General features: G+C 33.8%; 1 protein-coding gene across 2 annotated transcripts in view; it reads left to right on the forward strand.

Moving 5' to 3' along the window:
- LOC122532131 (neuromodulin) overlaps positions 1-19,195 on the forward strand; it is a 139,364-nt gene that overhangs the window by 60,432 nt on the left and 59,737 nt on the right. For both annotated transcript variants that reach the window (XM_043660646.1, XM_043660647.1), the window contains exon 2: positions 13,389-13,709. In XM_043660646.1, coding sequence (XP_043516581.1) covers positions 13,389-13,709 — 321 coding nt within the window. The remainder of the gene's footprint in view (positions 1-13,388; positions 13,710-19,195) is intronic.

Genomic DNA, 19,195 nt, shown 5'->3' on the forward strand with positions numbered 1-19,195 from the left:
AGAATATAACAATTATTTCGTATTGTTACATACGCTCCTATGTTATATTTTATGTTACACAATATTTACGTACGTAGAATGATAATAGTGTAGAGAAAAGCAAAACAGTTAATGGCAAAAGTGAAACAGATTTTATTTTATCGCCAATTTCGCATAAAAATGTGCACCTGTTCGCGTAAAAACCCGCAGTCTGGTTATGACATTACAAACGTCGCCGTTTGGTAAACAGGTCGCTCTGAAATTGGTTCTTTTGCAGAATAATTCACAAAATAATTAGATAGAAATTCAGGTTTCTCGTTGTCATAAACGTATGCGAATATTTCGCACTTTTAACGCCGCGATGATTACCACCGCTTCGAATAATGTTTCGAGTAATGATAAACGAAAATTTACTTGCTTTACTTTAAAGCTCGAAACTTTGCCAGTGTGTTCTATGCGTGAAAATCAGATACGCGAAGCCTATCATGTAGCCGGAAGTATGCATCAAAAAATTAGAACAATAATGTGGAAAATTCATAAAATTCGGAATATGTGCACATTTTCTTTTATCAATGTAAAGGTGATATCGAATTTATTGCGGACCGAATTTCATGTCGATTTCGTCGAATTTTCTCACGCATAGTTTCGATCCTTGATAATTAATTTCATCTTGCTGACCAACTTAGATACTTCTGTATTGTATACTTTTGCTTTCAGAATTTTCAACAAGTAGAAATCTAAAGACAGTAAGATAACAATATTCAATTATCTTGTGTTATCATTGTGTTATCAAAATTGACGTACGTGTTCGTTACATTTCATTTACGCACACTTCGCCAGAGGATATTTTAATTTTATTCTTACTTACAGAACGCGTTGACAAAGTTCGAAAGTTAAACTGCGGGAAAATTCTGTATCTTCTGCGATATCTCGGTATGTGGTGGAAACGAAGCCTAGACCGTTCAAGGTTTCCATTAGCATGTGTGAAGTGTCTCATAATTGTCATCGTCATCAAAATTAATTCGATCGCTGTCGGTCGACGAGACACGACAGGAAGACAGGATCATTGTCAACGTTATGAACATTACAGCTGACAAAGGAGCAACGATTGATCGCAGAGAGGGCACCTTGAACCTTCTCTCTCTCTCTCTCTTTCTCTCTCTCGTGCATGGCAACACGTACTTTGACTTGCGCGCTGAATTCCGGATCATCGACGTTGAAAATCTCTCTTTTCGCGATCAACCGAGAGAACCGTTTCGCCAAGCAGCTTTCTTCGTAAACGAAAGTGGCCATGGTGGCCTGCGCTTATAGTCGCAGGGCCGCGTAGCAACCACCTTCTACCTAGTTCTAGCTAGGTTAACGAGCACGGGAATGAATTATAAAGTGCGCCGCGTCGTGACGTCTTTTCTTTCTTGCCCTCTTCCATAAGTCATAGCCCGCGCGATATTGTGCGCGCAATGGCGGAAAAACGAGAGAAATGAGAATGCTACACTAGATTGGGGAGAGAGAGAGAGAGAGAGAGAGAACTTCTAGCATACTCGACGTGCGCTGCTCGTCGAGGGTGTACCGCTCGAGGAATTACAATAAAACGCGATTAAATACGCGAGAGTGAACTCGCGCCTCGGTAAAAGCGGAATTTTGATGAAATAGTTGCGGGCGAGTATGGACTGAGTTCGTTTCTTTTCGACGTTCGTGGTTGGTGTTCGATTGTTTTTTTTTTTTTTTAATTCATTCTCTCGTGTCCTTCGATATTTTAACTGACCACCTTCGTGAGAAGAACGATGAGAGCAGAGGATTTTTCTGCATTTGTAGGAAAATTTAGGGCGCCAGTTTGCAGAGAATGCTCGTAATGTGAAAAGATATTCAAAGTACAGTGCTTTGTATAATGTTTGTCACGTAAGACAGTTTGTATATATTTAAATATGAATTTGCATGAAAATCCGCAAAAATGATTCGTTTGTGTTTCAAGATCCCTTGCGCTCTTGCCTTTTTTTTTTAAGTTTATTAAAACAGTGCATTGCGTGTACAGGAACATAATATAAGCACAAATTAGAAACATCTAAGTTTTAATAATTATTAATGATGTATTATTTTCGTATCGAAAATATATTTTATGTTTTAACCGGTTGAAGAATCAAAATATCTTAGCTAGAATAAATTCAAGTGTAATCGTTTCATACGTAATATCATAAAAATATCGAATGGTGTCATCTTTCGTTTCTGCGTTTTAATAATTCCCTCAGACACCTACCGTCTATTAGCATATAAATTGAAACGGTTAAACGCGATTAATCAGAAGAACTCGTACGTGAGAAATGAAAGAAAATTCCACTTTCCTCAAGACAGTTTCTCTGCCTGTTTGCTCTAGTTACACGGCCATAAACTTTTAACAGGTATTATGCTTTAATCAAAATCGATTAAGAAACAAATTTTATATTCCGTTAACTTCTCGTCGTCTCTAGCACGGTGCGCATTTATACGTCTCGAGGAATTTATGGCATTTAAGAATTTCACTGAACACGTAGATCTCAATTTGCGTAACTTTGCGCCAAATTTTCACGTATTCGCTCTAATATTCGATTTCGAAAGAAGTATAACGTTTCAGAAAGTTGATCCGAGTCCGATATAGTTTTAATTTTCAGAATTAAACAGATCGAGTACAAGCGATCATTTCTCTTAAAATCATTTTGTAGTATAACAAAGCATTTTAACAAAGCTAATTTATATTTATAAAGTTAATAATTAATAATTCTGAAGATAATTTTCGTTTAAAATTTGATCGCACTTTTTCGAGTCACTTTATCTCCTTGATACGTAATAAATTTTTATTTTAATCGAAGATTGAAATTACGTTTTAGAAATTGAATTATTATTAGATTTTTCTACAGTTTAAGCAACGTCGCGACAATGGTTTGTTAATTAACGCCGAATCGATTTCTAGCTTCATTAATTTCTTTCACTTCGTTGAAGTTGGCAAACTACGAAGACTCGTTTGCGATCGATAATTCTGTTGTAACGAGATGGAATTAATAAATTTCACAAACGGTTTTTAGAACAGCGTTCCTGTCGAGAATTTTAATATTTGTAGTCAAGAAAATATCGTTAAAATATATGCAGAAATATATTCTTCACGCGCAAATATTACAATTCGATGCTTTAAAGAACAAAGAATAATACGTTATCTAACATGCTATGGCTAGTTGTATTAAAAATTAAACGTTTTAATTAAATTTCCATTTGCATTTTTATTAATTAGAATACACGTTTCTTTTATTTTTTCTTTTAAATTTCATACGTAGAGACGCAGGTCATAATTTTAAATGGTTATTCTTTTCACTGAGAAGTATAATTAACTTTATACATTCATAAAAATTCAATAAACTAGAAAGATTAAACGTTAGATTGCAGATAATTTTTGGAGGAATAACATGGCAAAATTTGAAGTTAAATAGATGGAATAGTTTCGGAGTAATTAGATATCTATTGTTGCATAGCTTCAAGAGAAATGCATTTAAAATCATTCTCATTGCTACAATTCCTCTGATTGTTCGAATTCACCTCAGCATGGTAGCTTGTACGTATAAAATAAATAAAAATAAAATTTTTTCAATTTTTCAAAATTAAAATCGACAGATAGTACACCTTTTTAAGATCAAAACAATAAACAGATGAATTTTTGTTCTGAAACGTACAAAATATTATAGCTAAAATATCACGTTGTCCGAATATAAATAAAAATCATCGTACGATATACAAATTAACGCAATCCATGGAAAACATTTACTACGAATATGGACACATCGTTTGAGAGAACATCTATCATTTTTATCTGTTGAATACGTTCTCCATACGAAATGGATTGTATAATCGAAACGTTACCAAGATCCAATATACGTATCTTGTTTGAGGGAATAGCTTTCATTTTTCTCTCAATGAAAATACAACAGTAGAAGCCTGCGTGCATCTGCTGAATTTCAAACGTTTAAACGAGGAAAGCAGTTCTTGATATTTTAATTTTACAGTTAGAATTTATTTAAATTTGCATCTATCAATTAACTACTAAATAAGATATTAGTGAAACGCGTCAAATAGGCATTCATTTATTTGAGTAATTAATTCATTCAATTTAATACATTATAGACGAACTTCACAAAAATGGTTCGCTTCAACGACTGATTGCACAAACATAACAGTTACCTTATTTCCCAGCCAAGTACATAAAAATACTCGTAAGAGGATTTATGCGATTGAAAGCACGCTGTTTGACGGATATAAAGTCAAATTTCCCCAGGAATAATACGATTTTCGGGTAGCACTGGTATCGTATGGCAGTCCAAGTAGCTTTCTGTTATCGTGCTTGTTAGACGTTCATGAAACACGTTAGAAGATGGCATGTAGCAGAGTATTCGAGCGTGCGGTAAGTGGCACGCTGTTTCGTATTCCAGGGGGATCGATCGAAGCAGTATTCCCCCTGGACGCTCGAAACGTAATTCGTTAGCTGGTAGCAGAGGCTTCCTTGTAATCTAGCAAGCAATTTACCCAAATGTATTAGCATGAGGCGGCATCTGAAAGTAAAATTCAACGTCACCGTTTTTAGTCGAGATCGACCCCTTTCTATGCGTTCCGAAGAAAATTTTAGAATTAAGAATCGACTTGCAAATTGCGAGCTTCGGCTGGTTGTTATACCTACTCGGGGATTTTTGTTGAATCTGCGAATTATACCGTATGTATCACACAAAGCTTGTTGAGGGATGTTAAAAACCTGGCTAAATCTTTATGGCAGCTTATGCGGTAGAACTCTGTGTGTGCGAATTCAAATGAAATTTTTGTCGATCGAATGAACACTTTCTGGTTAAGTTCACTTATTTCAATCCGAACTTCTATTACAGGGACAAAAAATCATTAGCAGAAGGGAGAATCCTATTATAAACTAAGAGGAGTTTTATTGCAAATACTGTCCGTTCATATTGTATTTTCTAAAGCATTGTGATATTTTCTTTCGATAAAAAATTGAATCTAAGAATTCAAAATGTCACAGGTCAAAGTGATTAACTTCCTTTTGAATTTTTTTCAAATTTTAGTGCCAAAGTAGTTGATTGATGCCTAGCTTCTTACAATTGAAATAAATTTCCTTGGTTAAATTGGATTTAACGTTACTAAATGATGAAAATTATTTTAATAAATAATCGATCTCAAAACAGTCCAAGAATGTACCATTTTCCATGTCGCTAGATAATATTTCAATATTTATTTGAATTTAAATTTAAATTTCAGAACGAATGTACATCTACTATTTTGTCAACTTTTCTACTTTTTGTTTTGGGGGATTAAAAAATTCAAAATCTCGAAAATTTAAATAAGAAACAAAAGATTGGAAATTTTGCTCTCAATGACGAAGATGACAGAGAAAGTGGAAAGATCCTCGGTTGCAGAGTTGGGCAAATTTTGTTTGAAATAATAAATCATTTGCGTTAATTTATGGATAGGAAAGTGTTGCATGTAAACGCAAAACATCATTTTCAATGTCCAGTTATCGGCGTTAACAGGTTGCTTATGAATAATAGCGGAGAGCAGAGACAATGAAAGGAACTGTTAAAAGAACAATTTAACACCAATGAATTATTCTAGCGGAGAATTTACAAGCGACAGATGCTGAATATTGAATATCGAATTCAATCGCGCAACCTATTAAGGTGCGATTGATTCTCGACTGCTTTCCGATGAAAAATATCTAAATACAAAGCTAACGTGATAAAGCATCCGTTAAAGAACGAAATGTTTTATCGTGCGATTAATTGAACAAGCTTTTGTCTCAACGAAACATGTAAAGAATGTTTCAACAATATATCAGTTTCATTTCATTGGATGTTATCTTGAAGCAATCTCGCGTTAGTTACTTGAACAAGCAAATAATTTTCCTCGAAATTATTTCATTATTTGGCTATGAAATAAAGTAATTGTTTTATTTTATTTCTACGAATAACTGTACTTTGTATAGTTTTTGACTATTTTGTACGAAGAAATGTTCATTAAAAAGGCGAGAAGAAATAGTACAGCGATTTTCAAGTTTGAGAGAACTTCATAAATATAAATAAAACAAATGAAATCGAAATTAATTAAAATATAAAGAAAAGTGACAGAATTAAAATCAAATTGAAAATTTTCAAAATTGTACATCGCGAAAGCTCCGGCGTTTAACGTTTAACGCCGGTTAATTGTTAATATCCGAGAATCAGTATAATTATCGACAACATCATCCGAAATGATGGTTCCCGGAAGGAAATATATTCGTACATCGTATGCACATAATGCACACTCTACTTTATCTTTCGGGAAATTCCAGTAAACTGGAGTGCGTTTATCTTCATTAAAAGTTACGAGATTCCCGATTCCCGTGGCATTCGACGAGCTCGGGAACAACTGGCGGCAGGAAGAGTTATGTAGGACACTTGCAACGGAATGCGAAAAATAAAGGAGAAATGTTCGCGATCGAGGTATCGGAAACCGCGTTGGTATTCAATGCTCGTCGATTTTTTTTCTTTTTTTTTTTTTTTTTTTTTTTTTTTNTTTTTTTGTTTGTTAGTTTTTATATATATAGCGACTTCTCTCGTCGCGCTTTCAGATTCGTCATCGAAGACGACTTTTATTTGTGATTCTCATGCCGATTATTCTCGTCGCGTTTTCAAACGTGTCATCCTTGTTATCTACGATGCGCTCTTCTCGTTGCACTTGTCTCCAGGGGAACTGGCAACCATCGAATCGAATCGAATATTTCACTAAACTTCACGGGTCGGTGAAAATTATACAAGCGGAGAGAATATATAGTGATAAGATGTGCCAGAACGAATTGAAACGACTCTCGTTGTTCGTAGGCTTGGGAACATTTCATTTGGAATAAAATAGAATAAGATTTGGCACAAAGCAGGAGGTAGGACTATTTTAATTGATTTGTTGTTGATATTTTAATAAAATTATTTTGTTTGATAGCCAAATAATGAAATAATTTAGAAAACAGTCACTAACCTCAAACAAACAAACTGACATACAGTTGTTCCAAATAAGGTAACATTATCCAATTTATTTATTGATTGGTGTTTGTGAAACATTATTCTCCAAATATAACTTCAATCATAATGTCTTTGAAATATCATGTATTTAATTGAAGTAATTATTTCTACGTGATTCCATACATTTCTCCTGCTGACAAATTCCAAGTTTATAAGAGTTATCAATTTCTAAATTCTGATGATCAATAATAAAATTTCGAGCAGTTAACAATTAAGTTGATAATAAACAAGACTTTTATCAACACTAAATATACGCGATTTGCGGGAAATTTTTCTTTTACCGTGGTTGATGTTAATATTTGAAGAATTGAGGAAATGACTGCACCAATCTAATGACATTTTCTTCATCTACTTTCTATTTGCATATTAGATTATACTATATATAAACTATTATATATAATAATAATTTGTCTTTTTATCAGTTATTATTTTATATAAGAATTTTATATATAATATTTTATATAAGAATAATTTCTCTTTGTGCTGTATGCAAATTAAATGAAATTAAAGCAAAGTACGTAATCGCGTAAACACGTTAGCGAGCAGAAACAGAAAAACAAAGTTTAATTAAACCAGTTGTTTCTTACAGTTGCTTGAACAATTTCCTTCGTTACACGTGTGTGTGTGTGTGTATGTGTGGCGTTTTAAATCTCACATTTCGCCCTTTAATGGTCGCCGGTTTGCCCTGTTAATTGGCAAGGGACGAAGGAAAAGCCTGAGGCGAGAACGACGATTTTGATTATCGCGTGTTGACCTCGTAAAAACCATGAATTCGCCGGACGACGAAGGTGAGACGTGGAAGGCAATTAACTACACTGGTTAATCTAAAAGCTCTTAATCCAGAAGTTGCTTCACGTTCACCTTGGTATCTTATCGGATCTTGCCTCGATCGCGAGCTTCTGTTTTAATTAATCGCCATTCTCGGGAACTCGAATCGAATAAATTTAATTAAATAGAAACGAACGGGCCGAGTAAGTTTAACTCCCGAGTCGAGGAAAAATAAACGAGAATTAGTTGGATCGTGCAATCAGTCGTAACGGATAGTTGCATGAAAATTCACGATATAGATTACGCGAATGGGATATCGCGTTAACGCGGCATTAACGTTTAATGAGTAGATTAAATAATTTGCCAGATGAAAGCAATCGTTCAATCGATAACGAGTAGTAAATATGATTTATTTCGATACGATCTAAATTTGCTAATTTTCTCGCTCGATTCCTCGAAATAATTTCACAAATAATCGAGCAGAGTAACTCCTTGCTGTCGCGTTAAAAATCTTTTCTCGAATTGAAATGTCGTCACTGAAATACATAAATATTTGTGGATACTCTAAATACAATGATTCTTATAAATCTAATAAATAAACTGCGGATTCTTATGCAAATTTAGTTTTTACGAATTTAAAATTAAAGAAATAGAATCTGAGCAGAAGTTCGTTTCAGCTATAAAATGTTTTGTGTATTTTATGAAATTTCAATATGTCTAGTATACTCTTTTGGCACTTTTAAACTCTTTATAAATGCACAGTTCATTAATAAAAGTCGCTGTATTTATTACGCTTGTCAATGTCACCAGAAAGATATGCCGACCGCAAAGAGTTAACCCTCAGAGAGTGGATAGTTTTGTACATATGCACGTTGCATGTGCTGCGACGAATGGGTCAGATTTGGCTTAATGGCGTACATATTTCGTTTTACGTATCTGGAAGCAAATTCTTACACTAGATTTTTCGTTCTTTATAGTGTATAACAATTAAGAGGGAAAATATATTTACACATTTATTTTTACAAACATGTATCTGTTCTGTAATTGTGCAATTATTCTCATTTTCTAACGACCACGTCATCATTCTGAGAATCAATCATAGTTATCATTTTACGTACGTATATAAAAATATTCGAACAATTTTATGAATACATATATCGTGCATTGTATGTAACATTTTGACATTTTATTATCATGACTATATGGCTACATGTTGATTAAGTTTGAGACTACGTCTAAAAATATTCAATGTATGAAAATTACAAAATATTTCAATACAACCATATTTAATATAATATAATACATTATATTATATACTAAAATAAAGTTTAATATAATATAAACATTTAATATAATATCTAGAATATCTCTTCATGTTCCATACTCTGTATTACCACAGATTGGTTTCAAATTTTACCAATATAATCATAATAATCTTCCAATGAACGTATCAACGAAATTTCAAATTATGTCACGGAAATCGCATACTTTCACAAACCACTGTACGTGCCGAGGAAGAGATTGAAATTTTATCATCCGTAACTTTTCTTCTTTGATTTTTCGTTTCGACGTTTTTACATTCGATTGGCTACCTTTGCTTCACCGTTGTAAATCTACGCGTCGCGTTGTTTTTAGAGGCTCGTAAAAAAGAGAGCAACGAGAAAATCGTTCCCCGTCGGTACCGTGTCCCGCAGATTTTCGCACGACCTGCCCGGGACGTTTAATTCTCGTTTATCTTCGCTCGGTGCTAGACAGTTGGAATAATTTCAACCCGTTTGTCTTCGAATACGCGCCGTTTAATCATCGGTAATTACGTACGTAAGTGGCTGGATATAATCTCATAATCCCCGTCGTGTTTTTTCGTGTCGAGGATTATCGACACTTTTGATCAAACTTGTTTTGTACGTTCCTTCGTACAGAAATATGTTAAATTAAATATGTTAAAAACGTTCGATTTCCGATCTTTGACGAATATTTGCTCGCAGATTATCAATTATCGATAATGAACACGCGATCTGTTGAAATTGTAAAATTGTTAGATGAAACAAGATCGGAAAATCCTCGATTAGATTCTATATTCTCTTCTGTACACTTTCCCTGCATTTCATTGTTATATCTTCAAAATTGTTAGAGTCAACGTTAACAAATTGTTTCTTAAGTTTTTCAAAAATATAATCAAATCGAACATTAATCAAATATTACTGAACGTAATATTAGATTTACGTATGTAAAGTGACACAGTTTAAATAGCCAAGTATGAAAATAACGAGAGCTAATAAAAATTACAATTAAAATATTAAAATAATAAAAGTATTTAGTCGTTTCTTGGTGAATTCTCTCCAGAAATGAATTGATCAAGGAATCGTTCTTTGTTACTATCTTTATATTGTTTTAATACTATAAATCTTCATTAAACATTACGTATGTATTAAATGAATAAAAATGTCAAGACATAGTATCGTTTTCTGTACATCGCTATTTTACGCAAGTGTCTCACAGGGCTGCAATTGAAATTTATTTCACTCATTAATACACTGGTGAACGAAATATCCTATCCCCCATTTTTCCAACTTAATTGCTCCCTTGGTATCAAATTAATACTTACGGCGAAAAGATAAACGGATAAATTTGCAAATTCCCTTATTAACACAGCAAACAGGATAGATTTCTATTCAACTGCGTTTCACACACTATACGAAAATTCCAATTCGTTTTGCGCACTTTGTACGAAAAGTGTGTCAAACTAGCATGCAAGGAGCGAACGAGGATTAATAAAACTATAAATATTAGAAATGCTTCTCTTTCATCCATCGTTGCATTTCTCTTCTGACTCTCCTTTTCTCAATCATACGAATTTTCTCTCCACCTCTCCATTTTCCTCCGTCTTCGATGCTTCAGGCATTTTCTGTGGGGAAAAGTCGCGTCCTTCCTTAAATTTCCTGCTTCTAAATTTTTCATTCGCGGTCGGCGGGCTCTCCTCGTTCCTTTCTCCGACTGGTTATTGGATGTCTCTCGTCGGCGGTGAAAAAGATTCCTTGAGGCGTGTGCGCGCGGACCGACGAAAAAAGTAAAAAGCCGCCTTGAAACAGGCTCTGCACGAAACACCCCTCCCGAACCTTGCAATTAGACGCGCGTAAATGGAAAGGTGCACGTGTCACTAACCGTGTGCTGGCAATGATTCACAAGCCTTTTCTGCTACCCTGTCTCCCACGCGAATACATTTTTCTCCTCTCCTCCTTTTTTTTTCATTTCTTTCCCCTTTCCCTATTTTCTCTTTCTTTTACTACCGCTTTTCTCCCTTTTTCTCTCATCTTGACGCTCGTGATACTTTGGTCTACGTGCTCCTCATTCGAGATGAAACTTAGGACTTTCGTACCGAAAGGCTGATAAATTAGTTGCATTAGCTCTCCGTCGAAAGACGAAATTACGGAATTACTGTAAAATTTCATTTATATGAAAATCTTGCTCTCCGGACAAATAGTTTGTAAATAAGTGAAAGTTATACGTATACTACTTAACTCCTTGCACTGGGACGTTCTTAACTAAGCATTTGTTATATTACGTCAGTAAAGTGTAAATTTTTGTATTTATTAACCTTCAATTTTGAAGAATTTAAATCTAAAATATGAATTCAAACGCCCTTATAATCGCTTTTGGAAATGGAAACCATAATTCGTACCAGGAATATATGGTGTACATACACGTCTTTTGGTTCGATGAAAATTGGTTTCGACTAATTTTTGAAACGAAGGAAAATTGATTGAAATTTAACGCGATATTTAAATAATTTTCTGTTTTATAAAATTCAATCAAGAAATATTTAATATTTCATGTAGATTATAAATTTAAAACTCTATAGATCTTTTATACATATGTATACTCACATTCGAAAATATTTTGTCTTCTTTAGATGAAATAAATAAAGCACTTTCTCTGCTTTCCATTTCGAAATAAAATTAATCGCACTTTCAATATTTGAAATTATTATATCGCAAATAAATATATTCGTGATCGAATCTACATCAGCATATGCTCTTGTAAACATCTTTCATGCCTTACATTATAAAATTCTTCGTATCATGCGACGATTTTTGTAATCATACTATCTCTACTGGCTTGAAAGACAAAATTATTACTTAACCCATATTAAGGATCAAGCAATAATTTACAAATACTTCAATTTTTTGAAATTCTACACAGTTCTGCAAACCATTTTACAAATGGAAGAAATGCTAGCGAAAAAAAATAACTAACTAACCAACTAAGTAATTTGGAATTAACTTGATCGTAACTTCGTGAAAAAATTCGATACTAATAAATCGGTCGAGAAAGACTTGCAAACAGGATTTGCGTCATTGCGACGTTGATCCTTAATGAAAGTTCAAAGTTCCTTTTTTATACGCGAGCGATCCGATTAAATTTTAAAAATGACCTGGCATTTGACGAGCCGCGCTTCCTAATTTTACACCGTGAAAATGATTTAAGGTGACATTCAACAAATTCTGTATATTCCCGCGATCGATGATAATTAAAGTTGGTAGATTTATAGCTTGCACGGCTCCAAACTGGAGAAACTGAGGATTCGCGTATCAACCAATTCCCGAAGGTATGAATGGCTGAAGTTTAATCAAGACAACTATGTGAAACACGGATTCAAAGAGAATTGCATGTGCGTACCTGCATTTCAAAGTCTATGATTAAATCTGGCTTACGACGAGCGTTCGTGCATAGGTGTGTGTTAAAAACACACGAGTAACGAGTAAACATATAGCCAGATGAAAAGGATTTTCGTGTGGTTCCAAAAATCGAGAAACGTATAATATATATAAAAGATCAAAGAGAGAACGTGGTTGTTTCTCTGAAAAGCGAAACGGTACCCCCGTTAAAAATATCTCTTTTCTCGGAATGTGGCTGTGAATACATCGATCAGGAAAATACTAATCGTTTCATTCGCGATGTTTATAAAAATAAAATTTGAATGAAAATCTTCTGAACACTGCTGAGTCTTTGCAGTCCATAATTATTTTTATAGTATGTTCTAGCAAGTCTCCTCACTTGAACTGAAAAAATTGGACAAAGACAAAAATAAAAATTAAAAGCTTTTTTAAAAGTATAAGAAACAAACTTAATAAAACTGACAATAGGCAGTCTAAACACAAGATTTGCCAAGATAAAATTGTCGTTCAGAATAAATCGTAAAGTAGTATACACAAATTGCAATATAATAGAATAGAACAGAATAAATTGTTTGTAATTGTTTAACTTTATCGCACGTCTGAAGAAAATAAGATTCACGATACCCTAAGTTTGTAACATTTGTGCCAATCGTGCTTACATGTATCTTTATAAATGAATATCATAGAAATGTGAAAAGTTTCGGAGATGATAAATCAGTCATCGAAACGATATACACACGTGTAAGAAATTATACTATACTACAAACACAATTATTATTAGTTCGATAATTATTATCACACCGTCAAAAGTAAATTATCGAAAATCGTACGTTTTCCAATTTTAATGTACTGCGAGCTATCGAGATGATTTTTTAAACGATCGTTGATGAATTTTCAGACATCCCGAAGGCGGAAAACAGTCCGACGGAAGTAGAGTCGCAGGAAGCCTCGCAGAAGAAATCGCAGGAGGCGAAGAAACAGGAGGCTGGTTCGAAGAACTCGAGCGACAGCGGCAAGCAGCAGGAGGCGAAGGAAGAGGGAAAGGACGCGGAGAAAGAGAGGGAAGAGGCCGCGACCAGGATACAGGCGGCTTTCCGCGGCCATCACGCCAGAAAGAGTATGAAAGAGACTGAATCCTCGACAAAGCAGACGGGGACCAAATCAAACTCAGAGCCAACCAAAGAACAACTTCAGCAGGAGTTCCGCGCCGACGACAAGGGTGAGTGTGTCACGTGCCAGCCCTCGGAATCGTTCCCAAAAGGGAAGCCTTTAATTTTAGAAGCTCCCCTCCCTCCTCCTCCTCCTCCTCCTCCTTTTCCTTTTCTGCCAATCTCGTCTAGAACGTCGTCTATGTTTCTCCTTGACGAGCGAAAGAATTTCGAGAGCGTGCTTCCACCCCCGACGTTCTTTGTTCTTTGTAGCGTGTCCACCTGTTCTGTAATCTTGCGTGTTTTTATATAACCGCTCGCTACGTGCATTTTACGTAACCGCGTGTCACAGGGATTGGGCGATTTCGCTGCACCGACCAAGGGTGGAGGTCGAGGAAGTTCGAGGTAGCATCTTTTTGGTCGTTCATGCCCCGTTTGACGCGTCGGTTCGTGACAAATCGCGCCATAAATCGGCAGATTCGAGACTCGAGTACCATTTGGTTGGTAGAGATCGCGTGTGCAACGACTTAAGAACTGTATATACGGTGTCATGTTAGAATGAAATTAATATGTTGTGGAATATGTCGAAGAACACACTTACATTTGGGACACAACACAGCGGCCAAGAACAGAGGAATGTCAACATTGCATTGAGCCATCTTAAAAATTTCCAAATTCGTCGATTGATAAAAAAATGTTTAAGACCGATTCCACGTGTAAAATAGTGTTCGAGAATTGTAACACATAAAGTAACGGGTTAATCACTGGATATGAAAATATATAAAAAGGCTTACTAATGCTTGTCAACTTTTTCTAGAATGGATGATTGTTTGATTAAACGGACGTTTATTTTTTTTCTGATATAATAGTGCACTATCGGTAAAAAGTCTTCGTCATTCATAAACGAAACGCTGATTTATTAAGAAACTAGAAACATAATCTCAGCATTGTCAGATCTTCTATTTTTTATTTATTTTATTTGTCTGGAGGACAAAAGTATCCCAGAATTTTCCAAAATTAGCCACGAAGAGCGATTATAGTAGAAAAATCACGATTTAAGTTTGAAGTTTTCTCATTCGTTTACGAAAATTTCCATGACGTGCGTACTCGAAATTTTCACCGGTAATTACAATCGAAATTGCGGGCAATTTTCATAAATAGTAACGTTAAAAAGTCTGCGTAATCCGTAGAAATTCCATCGTATGTTGTAACGTTAACACGAAATGTTTCGGGAAATTCCAGACGTGGAATGTATTACGGTATGTTCATCGTTATCAAACGAAAGATTCATTTTCTCGCGAAAATTCAACAACTCGCTATACCGTGCACGATATAATATTTTCATCATAACAAACATGGTTTTATACCGCAGACACTCTGTATATTTATATTCACGTGCAATCAACTCGACACGTTGACATTTTTATTAGCTATGCCAGCCACGGTTTTGCAATTCTACGTGCCTCTTATCAAGTCACTCGCGATGAAACACCGACGTATAATGTGTTCTAAATGAAGAAATAAAATTGCCCGCATTTCCCTTCATTCTTATCATTACATTATTACTGTAGAAATTATTATTATATAAAATTAGCCGTATTTTGTGAATACAAAGCAGCTTTTTATCGCGGTTGTTATCATACGAAATGAATCGTTTTGGAAGCTTTCTTCGTGACGAATACGTAATAGCTTTCACAACCTTGGTCATTGAATTTGGACCATTTGGAATTTTCATCGTGTTTTTAGTAAAAATGTAGGATTCGAACAAAATTTAGTTATAAATAACTAAAATAACCCATATATTATGTGTGTGACGCAAAATTTTTTGAAATTTCAGAGACTCGAGTACCACGATTATATCGATTGGGTTTGAAACAAATCTAAAAAAATTTCATTGCAAGAATTCTTGAATTTTAGAACGTGCTCTTAAAGTTTCATCTGAAAAGAAAAAAAATAAACGATATTTCATATTCACTAATTTGATAATTATTAAGATTTCACTAAAACGTATTAGCAACGTATTCATCAAATACAATGTTGACTTAATAAAGTGTACGTTCAACAGTTGATAAAGTTTATTATTTAACTGCATTCAGGCATTTCAATTTTACTGACAATTGAATTTGTCAGGTTCGAATCGTGCACAAATGAAAAGCTACGAATGCTAATTTCTCTGTAATAACTCTCGACGTTAGGAGTAAGGATTATTCTGTCGATGGAATCAGTGTCGACTTGCTTTGATCCTCATCTCAGAAACATCTACTAAATTTATACAGCGAATATTAAAAAAAAAAAAAAAGGGAAGAAAACAGCAATCTAGCAAATTGTAGCAGACTTTGACGTCTGTGCATTTCCATTCGTTAATGAGAGAACATCTCGCAAAGCTTTATTTATTTCAAAGCTTGCCTCTCAGTTACGTCTCGATAAATTTAATTATTATAATTCGGCAAACTGTGTATTTCCCTCTCCACTCGTATGAACGAGAACCTCGTGTTCTCGATGAATTTTACACGCGACAGATACAGTCACATTTTTTTTTTCAACATCTCGGCAAATTAAATTCGACAATCGGCTTTGCTGGTTCGCTTCGTTAATTCGCACATATTTCGCGCGTTCTCTCTTCATCCGCGCATCGATCTTTGGATATGAATATTCCGTTTTTTGGATTATTGAAATTTTGAAAACTATAGCAGGAGAATTTTTATAGTCGTGTGAACTATTTATTTGAACTAACTGTTTATTTATTGTTTCGTACAATATAGTACAATATAGTTTTGTACAAAAACTGAATTCGGGGCGGAACATCGTATTAGTTTTTTAATAAAATGAAAGAGTCAGTATTATTAATTATTAAAGTTCACACACATGCAAGTTCAGCTCTCACAATGTATACCTACAGTAGTAATAAATAATAAAGTAATATAAAAATAATATAAATAAAATAATGAAATAATGAAATAAAATAACATGCATGTAATGCCTGAATAGTCAATGAAACTTGTAATTGAGTTCCGTTCAAATTTCGAGTTTAATGAAAACATAAAATGCTGAAAATTCTAAATGGCTTCAATTTAATTGTGGTCAACAATTATTTGTAGAAGCCACAATTATTTCATGAATATAGAGATAAAAACGAGATAAAAATATTGACCTTTCAACATGTGTATTGTTTGTTACAAACGCGTTATTTCCTTTACAACAAATTTATTTATATTGCATTGTATTATTGTAGCAAATTTGTTTCATTTTATTGCACGATTTTTAAAAAACGCAAATAACTTTTCTCTCGCGTCAATTTTATACGAGCTCAGACTAACTTCGCAGCTCGTTTCATCTACTTTAATGTCATAATAATTTCTCATGCTATTCAAGGTGAACATCTGCGAGTCGTTAGAAGATGGCAGAAAAATTCTTGCTTTCTGTAACCAACAAAACAGTCTCATTGTCTTCTGTGTGTATTGTAGTTTCGGTCTTTCCAGTTGCACCTTTGTTTTATGCTTGCGATGTACATAGTTGTATAGTGAAGTTCACTTAGATTTAAATGTTAATGTGTCTCTGTTTTTAGTTCATTGAAAATCTTCTTTTTATACGCAGAATATGGAAAGAGAGAGAGAGAGAGAGAGAGAGAGAGAGAGGTGCAATTGTGAAATAAATACACATTAACAAAAATATAATAAATTGTGAAACAAATACACCTTAATAAAAATATATTTATAATTATTAACACATTTGGAAGTATTCAGTAAAGAAACAATGAAATATGAAAATTTGCTTCCAGATACATAAAAGAAGAGACGTATTATTCAGTCAAATTTAACGCAAGCCAAGCCCAGTTTAAAGTGCGTGCAAGTATAAAACCCATTGTTCGAGAGTTAAACAATTTCCGTTGAATTCTTCGTGTTTCGTTCGTTGAATAAAACACCGCGAAAAATAGAGGAATTCATGCATTCAGCAGTTCAACATTTTTGTGCTGGACAGCTCCAATTCACAGCTTAATCGCGATATCGTTGTTTAAAATAATGATTTATGGCTGCTTATTGTTGGACGATTTATTATATCGTCCGTCAGCCATTTCGCTCTTTCCTCGTAAAAATTGATCGTGCCCCGTGTCGTTCGTTTTGCTCGCCAATTCACGTGAATTAATTTGCCACTGGTAAAAGCGAACTTCCATCGACCATGTAACACGATCCATCTGTGTCGTTGTCGGGAAATTTACTTTACATATTTGCCACCATTCCACGGGGAAATTAGGAAGGAAATTTATTTACGTGTTGAAAACATACGCTGTTTCGATTCCTTTTTTATCTGGAAACGAGAGGATCATTCCGTACGAGTGTAATCTTCAGAACAAAGACTGAGATTCTAAAAATTTCAAAATTAGTTAAGTCGTGGTTAGAGAGAGTATTAGATATCGAAAAAACTTCGTGGAGATTTTTAATTGAAAATCAGGGGATCATTTGTACGAGTATAATCTTGAGAATGAAGACCGAGATTCTAAAATTACTTAGAGTGGCTAGAGGAAATATTAATATTGAAAAATAATTCGTGCGGATTTTTAAAATAAATTTCTTCTCTGTCAAACGATGTTGAAATATTCACCAATTTAATATTTTATCGAAACTATTTTATAAATTTAAACTATTTTATAAATTTATTCATTGAAATACTTGCGCAATATCTGCTCATACTGTTTTTTTTTTATCTCCGATAACGTCAAGGTTATACCACAAGAATTCAAGAAATCCTAATATTTCGTCGTTTAACCCTAATATTCAAAGTTGAATCAAATGGCGAAAAAAAATTTTACAGCAAGTTTTAAGAGTTTCGTTGTTAAGGTTAAACTTCAGATTTCAAGAAAATGGTAGATTTAGTCGCAAAAAAATGTTTTACGTTTTTAAAGACTTTTGAATTTTGATTTTCGAGAATTTACTTTTACTTTTTCAATTCACTACATGATTGAAAATTTAAAGATATCTTTGAAAAAAACGAACTCAAGATTGTCGAAGTAGAAGCTTTAAAACGAACCAAGTGGATTGTTAGACTGTTAACAAGTTACAATTAAGCTGCGGAATTTTATTCAAACTCATAACTTTACTAATATTATAATTTAATATAATAATATAATATTATAATTACTAATATATATATATATATATATATATATATATATATATATATATTAGTTTAAAATTTAATTTAATATATAATATAATATTATAATTACTAACCAATACACAATAGAATTGAGAAAGCAGAATCACTATAGAAAGTTATTCTAGCTACCAAACATTATAGAAAACATACTTTAGATATTTTATATAATTTTTCAATGTTAGTGCAATTTTTATGCAACTGCATAAAAATCCACAGTCTAACTGTAACAGTTTAAGATATCGATAATTTTTCATTGTCATTGGTTCGTTCGTGCTATCTACTTAGAAATAAATACTGTTAAACAAGTAAATATTCAAAACATACTTCAAACATTTGTTTAACACGAAACGAAGAAGAGAAAAGATTGACTGAACGTTGCTGAACAAGTATTGGCTGACAGATA

Source organism: Frieseomelitta varia, unplaced genomic scaffold (genome assembly GCF_011392965.1).
Source record: "Frieseomelitta varia isolate USP_RPSP 00005682 unplaced genomic scaffold, Fvar_1.2 scaffold_437, whole genome shotgun sequence".
NCBI classification, from domain to species: Eukaryota; Metazoa; Arthropoda; class Insecta; order Hymenoptera; family Apidae; genus Frieseomelitta; species Frieseomelitta varia.